Below are 12,594 nucleotides of genomic sequence, written 5' to 3' on the forward strand. Positions count from 1 at the left end.
CATTAATTAGGACGAGGACAAAATGAACGTCCACACAATTCTTTCTAACTTGTAATGGGAGCCTTTCCGAGGCACTTGGACCCACAAATGGGAATCACTGCCTAATCATCTTCAGACGTGAGGGCAATGTCAAACATTCCTGCAAAATATGAGTATGTGAAGCCACCCATGTGAAACGAGAAAGAACCATATCCCTCCCTGGGGAGGCTCAAGTGTCTTGGAACTGTTTTGATAAGAGTGGCTAAGCGCAAACAGCAAGGACGGGAAACTTTTGCAGGAGGAGAGTGGGAGCAGGACGCTGCCAGGGAGAGGAAAGATCTCGTCTGCTTCGTATTCTTTCTTGTGCTAAGACCTCCTTATACTCGAGTGAACTTTCATTGGGCCGATTTCTATATTTCTGGGTTTCAGTTTCAGACAATTAAATACAGGAGATACTAAACAGAAAGACGTTTTTAGGCAAGAAACTGGAAAAGAACTCATTTGTCAACCTCAAGAGTTGGGGGAATTTCAAAGCACGTGTATCCGTGTGGATCAGCCAAACTGGCTTCATTTCCAGATTTGGTCTTATGCTCAGGCACATGCAGTGATTTAGGGAAAGCCTGCATTAAATGGGAAATTTTCATGCTACATAATGAATGTTCAGAGTCTTTCTCTCTAAAAATTACTACTAGTCTTTGGGATGAAAAATACCCATTTGTCATGTCCCAGGAGATAAAAATCGTCATTGGTAGGCTTCAAATCTAGGCTTTTCTATTAGTAAAAATACCGACCCGCCCCCCCCGCCGCTTCCTTAACTGTGTGGTAGGTGGTCTATCTTTTTCGTTAAGGCACTGAGAAGCTGGGACGTCGGAAGGCACGCTCACACCGATCTTGGGGTGCGCCACTTCTGGCTGTTAAAAGGCAGGAAGTGCGCTGTGCCCTCTGGGTTGAACTACCTGTCTGCTCCAGGCACCCCGGCCCGGAAGTGCCCATGTGAGGCTGGGCACCTGTGGTCCACGGAAAGAGCTGAACGCAGTAACTGAGACATGGAAGTAACCAGCAAGCATCAACTCGAGTTACTGTGGTTGTCGCTGCCGCGCCCGTTTCTGGGACTCTAAGCGGCTCCTAATTCTGAGAGTCCTCAGCTGTCATGTCACCCACCTCTCTTACAACCTTCGTTTAATTTGGCTGCATCCAGTGTGAAAGCACAGATCGTGTTGAGAATCAACACACAATACCTGATACTTGATACTCCTGTTTGTGTTTGACTCTTCTCGCAGAGACGTCAATTAGTTAGCAATTGGGTCAGTATCATAGAGGGTTTTACTTTGTGTAGTTGTATATATTACATAAAGAAACTATATACGTATATACTATATATAATATCTATATGCACACATCACATGTATACACAGATCTGTAACTCGCTTCAGTATAAGATTAACCTCCTCCCCGCAACATACCATACACATATACTTTCACACACACAAAAGTCGTACACAGACTTTGTCATCCTGAGAAGCTGAAAAAATAGTGACTTAAAAAGCATTTATATTCTATTGTTTTCAAGCTGAGAGAAAGATATGGCCATAGAGTTAAGAAATTTTATTTTAAAAATTCAGGTCTTTGATGTCTTAAAGTTCTTGAATCTAATTTTAAATTGGAACTTGACTTTAAAATGTCAAATTATAAACAATCCTCTCACGTGTCTTGTTGATTGTAACCACATTTGACTCATTAGTTCTACAGTCGGGGTTGAGGATGATGAAGGATTCATTTTCCCCTTCTAGTTATGCAATTTAGAGCGAAACAAGATAGAACCGTTTTTATTTAGCTCTTAAGTACTCAAATCAACAAGAAGATTAAGACTTACTTCTACTAGTTTGTAACTTACTACTTCAGAGTATGTACTTAAACCAAACCTCAGCTTAAGTATATCTTTAATAGTTCGAAACTTCCCAGAATAAGTCTTTCTAAATATTATCTTTGCTGGGTGTTAAGAGTAACTAAGACAACTCTTCTGGATGACTTACATAGCTTTAACTTTAACCTCAAAAATTCCATTATTCCCATGGTAGTGAGAGAGAGAGAGAGAGAGAGAGAGAGCAAGCGAGCAGACAGCGAGGGAGGGAAGGAGGGAGGGAGGGAGGGAAGGAGAAATTACAAACTTCTATCCATGAGCTGTTTTATATCATGTATTTAGATCGTAAAAAGTTACAATTTTTAAAAGGTGGGAGAAAGGAGAAAGGAAAGACTGAATTAAGAAAGAAAGACCACAATCGCCGAAAGGCCTGAGCTAGTCAGTACTAGCTAGTTAACAAAAGGGTAACAAGGGTTATCACACTTCAGATTATATGAAGTCTATACTATACATGTTTGTTGGACTGCCAAGCAGTAGTACCTGACTTTTTTCCTACGGTGGTTTTTTCTATTTTGACCACTTCTCATATTGAGAAGTAAAGGCTTCAACTACAAGATTTTACAAATGATCAGGATTCTAGTAAGTGTCAGTCTTCATGCTATATTTGATCTGCCCAAACCAAGGGAGAACCAGGGGGTGACTGTGAACCATCAAGATAACCAGCACGGAGGGAGATGGGCAGTGCGTGGGATGGAGCTGATGCAAACCAGCATGGAAACAGTAACCCCACAGCTCTCACACTAACCCCAACCCTGCACCACCACTCAGGGCACAGTGTGTAAGCTGCACCAACAAAGAAGCCCTTGATTGTCGGGGGAAACTCGACCCTGTCCGTTCCATTTTCTCACTCTTATAGGCAGAAGCATAGAATTACTCAGGGGTTAACACTTTAGGAGAAATAAGGTTTGATGACTAGCTCTATGAATGGTTTCTCTGCAGAGAATGATGAGTTGTAAAGAAAGGCACTATAAGCAGATTTTGTTTTTAAATAAGCAGTTTGATAATCAACTTTCAATTATCCAATTTAATAAAAAAGTTTTTTGAGTTATAACTATGTGAAAAAGAAATGAAAATAAAAATAAGGTTTCTGTCCTCATGACCTTATAGTTTAGACCAATGACTGGAATTGTGGCTTCCATGATTGGATCATTAAGAAAAAACAAAGAAAGAAAATGAAATTTTAAGTACCTGGAGTTACATATGCACAATGCCTTTAAAAGCAGAGCTTAATTAATCCTTAAAACACTCCTCTGACCAAACCAAAACCCTATTATATATACGAGGACACTGTGGCCCTCCCCAAAGTTGAGCAACTCACCTAGAGTCCAAGGAAAATAGGGGAGCAGGTGCGCACAGCCTGAAGCCCACATGTTCCTTCCCACACACCTGGCTGGCCTGCATCTGTATTCTTTTTTTAATTAATTAATTTATTTTTGGCTGCATTGGGTCTTCATCGCAGTGCGTGGGCTCTCTCTAGTTGAGGTGAGTGGGGGCTACTCTTCGTTGCAGTGCACAGGCTTCTCATTGCGGTGGCTTCTCTTGTTGCGGAGCATGGGCTCTAGGCATGCGGGCTTCAGTAGTTGTGGCTTGCGGGTTCAGTAGTTGTGGCGCATGGGCTTAGCTGCTCCGCGGCATGTGGGATCTTCCCAGACCAGGGATCGAACCCATGTCCCCTGCATTGGCAGGTGGATTCTTAACCACTGCGCCACCAAGGAAGTCCCTGCATTTGTACTTAACTGTATATTTTTACTGCCAAAGACACAGGCACCTACACCCATGGCAGTGAATTAGCTTGTTGACGCTCTTGCATGTAAGCGAGTGTTAAAATGAGCAGGCACGCCCTCGGTCCATGGGAGAAGAACCAATCCTGACGGTCATGTGAGATAATGAACAGACCAGACTAGGATTAAGTCTGCCTGATAGAGAAAATGACGAGACCGTGAAAAATGCACACCTTAGAGAACTGAACAGGTCTAATGTGTGATGACCTCAGTAAGAGGGAAGGTAGGGGGGTGGTCACTGCAGAATGGGGCCCTGAGTTACAGGGAAAATCCAAAGGTGCACCCCTCCTCAACCTCTATCTTAGAGAGTCTTCTGAAGCCCGTATTTTGAGAAACCACAAGTCTAGAAAGTGGTAGAAATAGTGATGCTTCTTCGTACCAGATTTTCATTTCCTGCGTAACGTGGATGCAACACAGCAAAATCCTGGTGGCCCTTCCTGCCGCACGGCACGGCCATCTGCCCACCTCTGAGCTGTGGTTTTACCACCTCCCTTGCCTGTGTGCACTTCCAGGGCTGTCTAAACTGTCTGTCTCCCACACATGCTGTTACTGGGCTGCCAGATTTTGAATTAACATCAAATCACACTGTCTTTTACTGCTATAGTAATAAGAAAAACCCAGCAAGATTGCAAAGGCAGAGCAAGGCACAAGACTTCCAAGAGGTGCTTTAAAAGACAGGGAGGGCTTCCCTGGTGGCGCAGTGGTTGAGAGTCCGCCTGCCTATGCAGGGGACGCGCGGGTTTGTGCCCCGGTCCGGGAAGATCCCACGTGCCGTGGAGCGGCTGGGCCCGTGAGCCATGGCCACTGAGCCTGCACGTCCGGAGCCTGTGCTCTGCAACGGGAGAGGCCACAACAGTGAGAGGTCCACGTACCGTAAAAAAAAATAAAAAATAAAATAAAAAATAAAAGACAGGGAAACTAATTAGGAATAAGGTTTCTGATCATTTGACTCATGACCGTCTTCCTGACACTTGTTCTTTTCTAGCTTGAGAATTACATCCAGGACAACATGAAGAAAGAAATGGTGGAGATACAACAGAACGCAGTGCAGAACCAGACCGCAGTGATGATAGAAATAGGAACCAACCTGCTAAATCAAACCGCAGAGCAGACCCGGAAGTTAACTGATGTGGAAGCCCAAGTAAGTAGTGAAATAGGAAACACAGAATGGCCCAGCCAGACAAACACTAGCACAAAATCGTTACCTAATGAAACAAGGGAAAAGCAGAGAAAGCGCAAGGGTAGAGGAAAAAAGGATGATTGATAAGAAATTAAGAATTTGTGTCTAGACAGAACTTTAAAATCAGGAAATATATTTTCATTGTTACTACTGAAGTTACATTACCTTTACTCTACAGAGGACATACCCACCACGTTCATGTTCTTCATACTTGACTACAAGAGAGCTGGTCCTCTGCCTCACTGGAGTTTTCTGGGCTTGAGATAAACTCTCCATTTCTGGGCCCTTCACTGTTGTGTGCATCTGAGACATGAAAAGCACTGAGGTAGAGTGCTGGAAGCTTTGTGCTTAACCTGAACTCCTGAGTTAAGATGAAAGCTAAGTCTCACAGAACTGCCAAAACAATTCGTGGTGTGTGTTTGTACAACTGGTGGTGTGAATTTATAGAGAGAGAAGCAAAGAGAAGAGTAAGAAGACGTGGTTGAGGCACAGAGAGTGTTTAGCCACCAGCCCAGAGCCTTGAGTTCCGTGATTAACTGGACGTGCGAATCTCAACAAGGCACTAGCTTTCCCTGGCCTCCGAGGTTGGGACTATGAAAGCGGGGGTGGGGGGGTGCTGGCCAGCTGACTGACTGCCAACTTCCCTTTTAGCTTTAAGATTCCATGAGCTATCAATTAATAGTAGTAGGAAAGAAGAATATGGAATACGAAAATATTAGAAGAATAACAGGAAAACATTAAAACAAAATTCATCTGGAGCCATGCTGAATGACAAACAATATGTGACCCAATAAGAAGAGTCCGGGTGGGGGGAAAAAGTGCTGCTGGGGGTATTTACGGAGATGTTTCAAGTTCAAGCCTTGTCATCAGTGAAATGGCCTTCTGGGTCCTAACCGTAGCTTCTTTACAGTCTTATGAAGTTAGTATCTTCCAACCCTGAGTTATAAATAATGCTCAAAAAAAAAAAAAACAAGTATAGATTTAATTGTAAACGATCCCCATGACATATTATTCTTATGTGCCACTTAAGCTAAAAGACCAAGAAATGCCAAAACATCAGTCAGGAGGGGATAAGAAATAAGGGAAATGATAAGCTTTCCAACTGTAATAAGCCCACGTTGAGAAGGGCACCAGCATTCTTTCATTGTCTCTCTGAGAACTACTGGATGAGGTAGAGAGAACAGGAGGGGGGTGGTAGGAGAATAAAAGATTTTTATCTGAATATAGAATAAGAAGTTATTTGCTTACCACATCTTTCCATAACATCAGAGCAGTTTAGGACAAATATAAATATCTTACACAACAGGTCACAAGGTACTGAAAACTGTAATCCTCAGAGGTAATAAAATATAAAAAGGAGAAGACACAAAAATCTAAAAGTAAATGTATCAATATATCCATTGTCAATTGTTAGAATAAATTAGTAAAGTTTAGGTCACATCCCACCTTTGGGTAGTAAAACTGTTGAGCAATTAAGCCCTTCAAAAAGCTGTCCTGGAAGTATAACATTGCCTATGGTTCAGATAAGAGAAATAAAAAAGTATAAGGTACAGAGCAATGATGTAAATCTTTGCCATCCTGTGTAAGTTAGGGTTACTAGCATTTAATGAGGTTTTGTTGGGCCACATGATATAAAAAATCTATTGTGAAACTAGGTATCACCTGATCCAGGATAACAGGAAAATAGGAAGATGGCTGGAAAGAAAACAGCCTATAATGTCCAACTGAACACATTAAGATGGCGGAACCCAAGCAAGGACATCAAGGGACCGAATTACGTACCAACTTACTTAAGGCATCTGCTGGGTAGCTACTATGTGAAATGGGTTAAATCCAAACATGAAAATTTCTGATACGAAAATTCTTCCAGCCTGTCAGGGTGTCAGACTATTAAACCAGACTGTGAGGGGTGGTTGGAGGCCTGAGAACTCAGAGAGAACAAACAACCATGTGACCTGGGTAACTTAGAGTCACCTGCAGCTGGAGGCCTTCAGAAAAGTGATGGAAAACACCGCAACTGGTCCTGGGTGGGTCAGGACCCACACACCATCCTCCCACCCCTCCCCCACTGAACTCATTTCATAGCTCTTAGGCGCTAAATAGAAGACCAAGTTTCCAGGTCCTTCTATCAATAACCAACACAGAATGTCTGGGCCCCAAAAAGATGTAGGCCAAATCTATATTCCGGGTGTTAATATTAAATCACACCCTGAGGTTGGCCAATGCCTTCTTTCATGTGCAGAAGTGTTCATGGTATGAAGGCATCCAGCTTTGACTAAGGACCAGACCATCCCTAAACCTGCACAATGGGGCTGGGCTGCCGTTTTCATGAATGACACAGACCCGGAGCAAACAATGCTTCTTTCAAGGACCCTCATTCTGGGCAACAATTCTGCCTGACACTTACACATGATGTCACATCCTGAGTAACCATGACACAGAGGATGTGAGTCATGGACTCTTCCTGCTAAAACGCAGCCAAACGCGAAAGAATTCATTCTTTAAGTTGTTTGAACACAATGGGAACAGAGATACCGCACGTGGTCTATGTCAGAAAGGCCCACAAAGCAAAACTGACCTCCTACTTCATATTGATGTTCTTGTTTCCTGATGGGTTTACATGATTTTTAAAATAGGAAAAAGAGCAGTGGAAAGGGTGGGGGGGGGCGGAAAGAGAAAGAAAGACTAAACAAGTGAATACAAACAAGGAAACGCTGGGCTAAAAATGCGCTACGTTCTTATAGAATGGAAGTATGTGACTTCTGAACACTTGGTCTACCGGCAGATGTGAGACCAGCATTTTGTCTTGAGCAGAGGAAAAGCCTCTTTTCATTTATCAGCAACTTCCGATATATTAAACATGACCATTTTATACTCTCAATTATCTCACTGTGTGAAACGGTAAAACGTGGCAGAATAAGATAATGAACATTATTTGACACAAACACCATCGTTCAGAACTATTAAACCCTTTATAGTCATCATTAAACACATGATGAAAAAAATGTTTAACACACTGATGTAATCCAGCACCACATGCCTTTTCTGAAAATTAAAAATATGCCAAATTAAGACGCTTGGGTAAGTAAGTAACATTTTAGTTATGTTTTCCTATAATTTAGATAACTTTATGTCTAATTAAAAATAATAAATGGGAATTTTATTTTGTTACATTTAGGTATTAAATCAGACAACAAGACTTGAACTTCAGCTTCTGGAACATTCCCTATCTACAAACAAATTGGAAAAACAGATTTTGGATCAGACGAGTGAAATAAACAAACTGCAAGATAAGAACAGGTAATAAAAATACAAAGAAATGTATAATCCAGAACTGTACACTTTCTAGATATGAAAGCCTATTTCATATGACTATTAATTATAAGCGTGGCTTCCAAAATGCTGAATTTCTTAACGTATAGTACAAGGATCAGAAACCTTGTGAGGGGAAGGTAGGGAGAGGGTTTGGAGAAAAATACTGGAAGGGCATCACCTTCTAAAACAGTCTTCAACTTTGTTTTTCAATCCTCTGACCCCTTAAAGATTCTCTTACACTAACCTCCGAATTCTACCTCCATATTATGCACGAATCTATGGAAAACTACTGCCAGGGTTGTGCAGTAAAAGTCACACTGGCTGGGGCATTTTGATATTAACTTTACCAAGTTCTTTGCCTCTGAGGACTTAGTTTATTCCAATGCAAAACGGTCTACAGCAGGAAAACTACACTTTATTGTAAACCAATGCACATTTCATGATGCAGTATTTACTCTTAAAGCATATGATAAAGTAAAAACAAAAGTTAATACTAAATATGGTTATATTAATATCTAAATAAATATTAAAAAATCCCAAGAAAACCAATACAAAAACTAAGATTATGGATGACCAGTGGGGATGGTTTTCATAGGTTTATTCCAGGTGGGGACATATGAGGATAATTCTACTCACATTCCAGGTGTGCTTACTTCCTTGTTTCTAATCGGGATATGTACACATGACATGGAGAATGGTCAGGCAACAACACACCCTAATTCACAATTAAATAATTCTTTATTCTTAACCAAAAATGACTGTAAGCTTATTGTCTTATAATCATTCTTTCCTGTTAATCAAGAACTAAGCTGAAACAATTATTCTGTTCCTTGAGTAACAAGTTGGACTCATTATTGATTTAGGGTTTTGAAAAGCAAGTAGATTTTTATTCCAAATATTTTAACGTTTCAAATTTTTCTCTTCTGCAAAGTAATAAATAAAAGTCTGAGACCAATAATTGAGATATAACAGTCTCTCTAGTTTCATGTTGTTAAAATGGCCTTATTTAATGTTCTTTTGAGTGGGCTGCAGTAATGCTGGACACCCTGGTACTGGACATGGTTCCCACCTTAGTTTTCTAAGTTAGTATGCAAGGATGCTAAAATGATCACTTACACACGTCAGTTACATTACCCAGGCACCATCTTTGTAAATTTTTGTCAAATTGTATTGCCCTTTGACTAAAAAAGTGTGCATCTTATTCCCAAATCAAGACACACTGCTTAATATTTTCATTTACCACAAGGTGCAAACTTTCCTATACAAAGTCAACTTGAATTGCTGTGAAAAACAATTGACAACTTTCACTACGTTTTCTGATCATCCACGATTTGATGAAATTCCTATGTATGTTAAAGCTTTACAATGTACAAAATAGCTATTGCAACCACACAGAAATCTGCTGTGTTTTCTGATAATTCTTGCTCAAATGATCCTTCACATTTTTTTCTCCTTAATCCTTCACAATTTTTCCCAGGTTAATTGACATTCGACCAGTAATGTGCTTTGCCAATAATTTCACTCCATTTTTATATGAAATTATATTTAAACATCCCAACATTTTCTCCGTAAAACTACCTTGTCGAATAAACATCTCTAACAAACTAAAATCCTACATGACTTGCAGCACCAGAGCACCACAACTTGGACAGCAAACATCTAACTCAGACTGGAGTTGCATAAGAACTGTTTCTGAATGACCTGCCACAGTGCAGACACTGAAAGGCGTAGCTTTTATCAGCTGACTTATAAAAACCGTACGTAACAAATCTAAATCTATACCTGCAGGAAGAATAACCATTTTAGCAGCTGCAGAAATCATGCTCTCTTTTGTCACAAATATGAAATGAAATGGCAATAATACTGTTTTTTTCATCAACAACTGTAAGTAAATAAAAATAAGAAAATCACGTTGATGATTCTACATCTTTCAGTGAGTTTGGCATGCTGTTTTCAGGTGCCTTAAATTTTTTTTTTTTTTTTTTTTGTGGTACGCGGGCCTCTCACTGTTGTGGCCTCTCCCATTGCAAAGCACAGGCTCCGGATGCACAGGCTCAGCGGCCATGGCTCACGGGCCCAGCCGCTTTGCGGCATGTGGGATCTTCCCAGACCAGGGCACGAACCCGTGTCCCCTACATCGGCAGGCGCACTCTCAACCACTGTGCCACCAGGGAAGCCCTGGTGCCTTAAATTTTGACTAGCCTAAGATTTCATCTGCAGGAACATCATTACAAAAATACGTGAATGTGTTGCACGTTTGACAAACCACATTTTAAATTATCTTCAATAATTCCCCCAATGTACAACTGTCTTCTTCATGGAACAGTTTCCAATGAAGTCAAAGTACTTATTAGTTAACATTTTTCTGAAAATTGCCACTACAACACTTTTTGATTCACCAGCTGAAGTTGAAAATTACTATGCCTTTTTCATCTTATCATCCTTTTTTTTTTTTCTTCTAAAATAAGTGATTGATTTAGGGGCTACTTGTACCAGTTCAGTTATATTCTGATATTGTTATATGATTATTGTTATTGAAAAACGTTGTCATTGACACTGTCCCCTTCTGAAGAGAGGCAATAAAAACTCATAAAAGAAACATGATTCAGCCTTGATGTTTCCACCAACAAGGATATTTCCCCACATTTCTCAACAGACCATGAATTATGTTAATATAAAGTTAAGCTGTACCTAAGTCCAACTGTTATGGTGATGATCAAGTTGACCATCCTGTATCAGAAATTCAAATAAGATGCTAATAAGCAAAGTGTCAGGCAATGCAGGCATTCTCCACCCTGCCCCACCCTCCTCCCATCACCCATCATGGCATTTGCTGCGCTGCACAAAGTTCTTGCTATGAGTTTATGCTCTATTCTCATCTGTTTTATCCCATTTATTTAATTTCCTTTTATATAAAAAAAGAAAAGCTTATTGCAACCCACTAAATTGATTGCACAAGCCAGTAACAGGTCCAGATGAGCATTTTGCAAAACGTTGCTCTAAAATCTGATCTCTGAGACTCTTTACAGCCTTAAATGCAATGATACATGGTGCTGCTCACAACCAGCCTGGTCTGGGATGACCCGATGCTGGGCTTAACTCTTCAGTACCTGCTCGTATTTAATCTTAAGATTAAATCTTTTAGATCAGGATGTGACTGACTGACCTCTGGATTATACTGGTAGAGGTTTGGGAGAAAGAAAAAAAAATTTCTTTTTAATATCCATCCCAGAGTAGTCACACTCTCATTCACACTCTGGACTGTGTGATCATCACATCTTTCTTTTATGCCTCTTCATAGAATATTAAAGACAACAAAAGATTGGCTGGATAACAAATGTCAGCAACATCACTTTGAAGGCAGTATAGATGAGTGATTTTAAAATGTCCATACATTTTATGTTAATTGTCTAGGTGAACCATTGTAGGAGTATCTCCTATTGCCTGTACGCTGATGGTCCTAGAAATGATTTTAGGTAGAAAAGAAAAAACTTATGCATTTATTTTTAGGTTACCTTCTTCTTATGGTAAGTCATCTTGGTTTCTAGATCAATGAAAGTGATACACAAGTTAAAAAAAATAAGTTAGCTGATATCAGTAAAAATATTAAGAAATAATAGTTGAAAAAATGGATATGGTGCAACTGATGAAAGTCGAAAGCAAATGTCTGCATCACGGTAACGGATTATTTCTTGACTTGGTACTTTGACAGTATACTTATTGTCACACACTGGTGTACAATGACTATTGGACTGGGAGAAATTTAAGAGCTGCAACTGTATTTCTGATAATAATGATGATGAATACTGATTGTTAATGCTCGTAGGTAAGACCTGTAATGGGTAGTTTGTCCCTTGGCTGAGTAATGTTGTTTCCAGGGTTAAAGGTTCAGAAAATGTTACTGCCCCCAAAAAGGAACAAAAGACCCATGGATTATTTGAACTAGAGGGGGTCTCAGAGAGCATCATCTAATCTAATGCCTTCACTATGGACAGAGATTTATTTCTGTAGGTGGACTTTCCCTTAGATAGATATACACCTGAGACCCAAGGAGGGGATGGTCTGCCTGGTAACCCAGGGGGTCACGTGCAGAGGCAAGGTTCTCAGCCCGGGGCTCTCCCCACTGACCCACAGGCGTTCCCAAACCAAGGGCACCTTGTCATTGTCCAAGTTCCTCTTCAGCAGAACCATGGTCTTCAAATGCACTGCATGCGGTAACTTCTAGTTATGAACCTTACATTTTCACTGGGGTACCTTCTCCTCATGTCATATCTATGTCCTCTATCTGACCTCAGCAAGTTTGAGAGCTTCTTCAGGGCTGTGGCAACATCTTGTTACTTTATAACTCCTTTAACATCTTAACAGAGTGCCCTGGAGAAGCAGAACTTCAATAAATATAAACGATTGTATAAGGATTA

At 40.5% G+C, this 12,594-nt stretch overlaps 2 protein-coding genes across 5 annotated transcripts in view; one reads left to right on the top strand and one right to left on the bottom strand.

Annotated features, from left to right (window-relative positions):
* Window positions 1–12,594, bottom strand: part of MCPH1 (microcephalin 1) — a 225,515-nt gene that overhangs the window by 97,438 nt on the left and 115,483 nt on the right. The window lies entirely within an intron of this gene.
* ANGPT2 (angiopoietin 2) overlaps window positions 1–12,594 on the top strand; it is a 55,708-nt gene that overhangs the window by 24,851 nt on the left and 18,263 nt on the right. For both annotated transcript variants that reach the window (XM_081221067.1, XM_081221068.1), the window contains exons 2-3: window positions 4,667–4,822; window positions 8,040–8,161. In XM_081221067.1, the coding sequence (XP_081077193.1) occupies window positions 4,667–4,822; window positions 8,040–8,161 (278 nt within the window). The remainder of the gene's footprint in view (window positions 1–4,666; window positions 4,823–8,039; window positions 8,162–12,594) is intronic.

The sequence above is a fragment of the Mesoplodon bidens genome, assembly GCF_964165515.1.
Source record: "Mesoplodon bidens genome assembly, chromosome: 20".
NCBI classification, from domain to species: Eukaryota; Metazoa; Chordata; class Mammalia; order Artiodactyla; family Ziphiidae; genus Mesoplodon; species Mesoplodon bidens.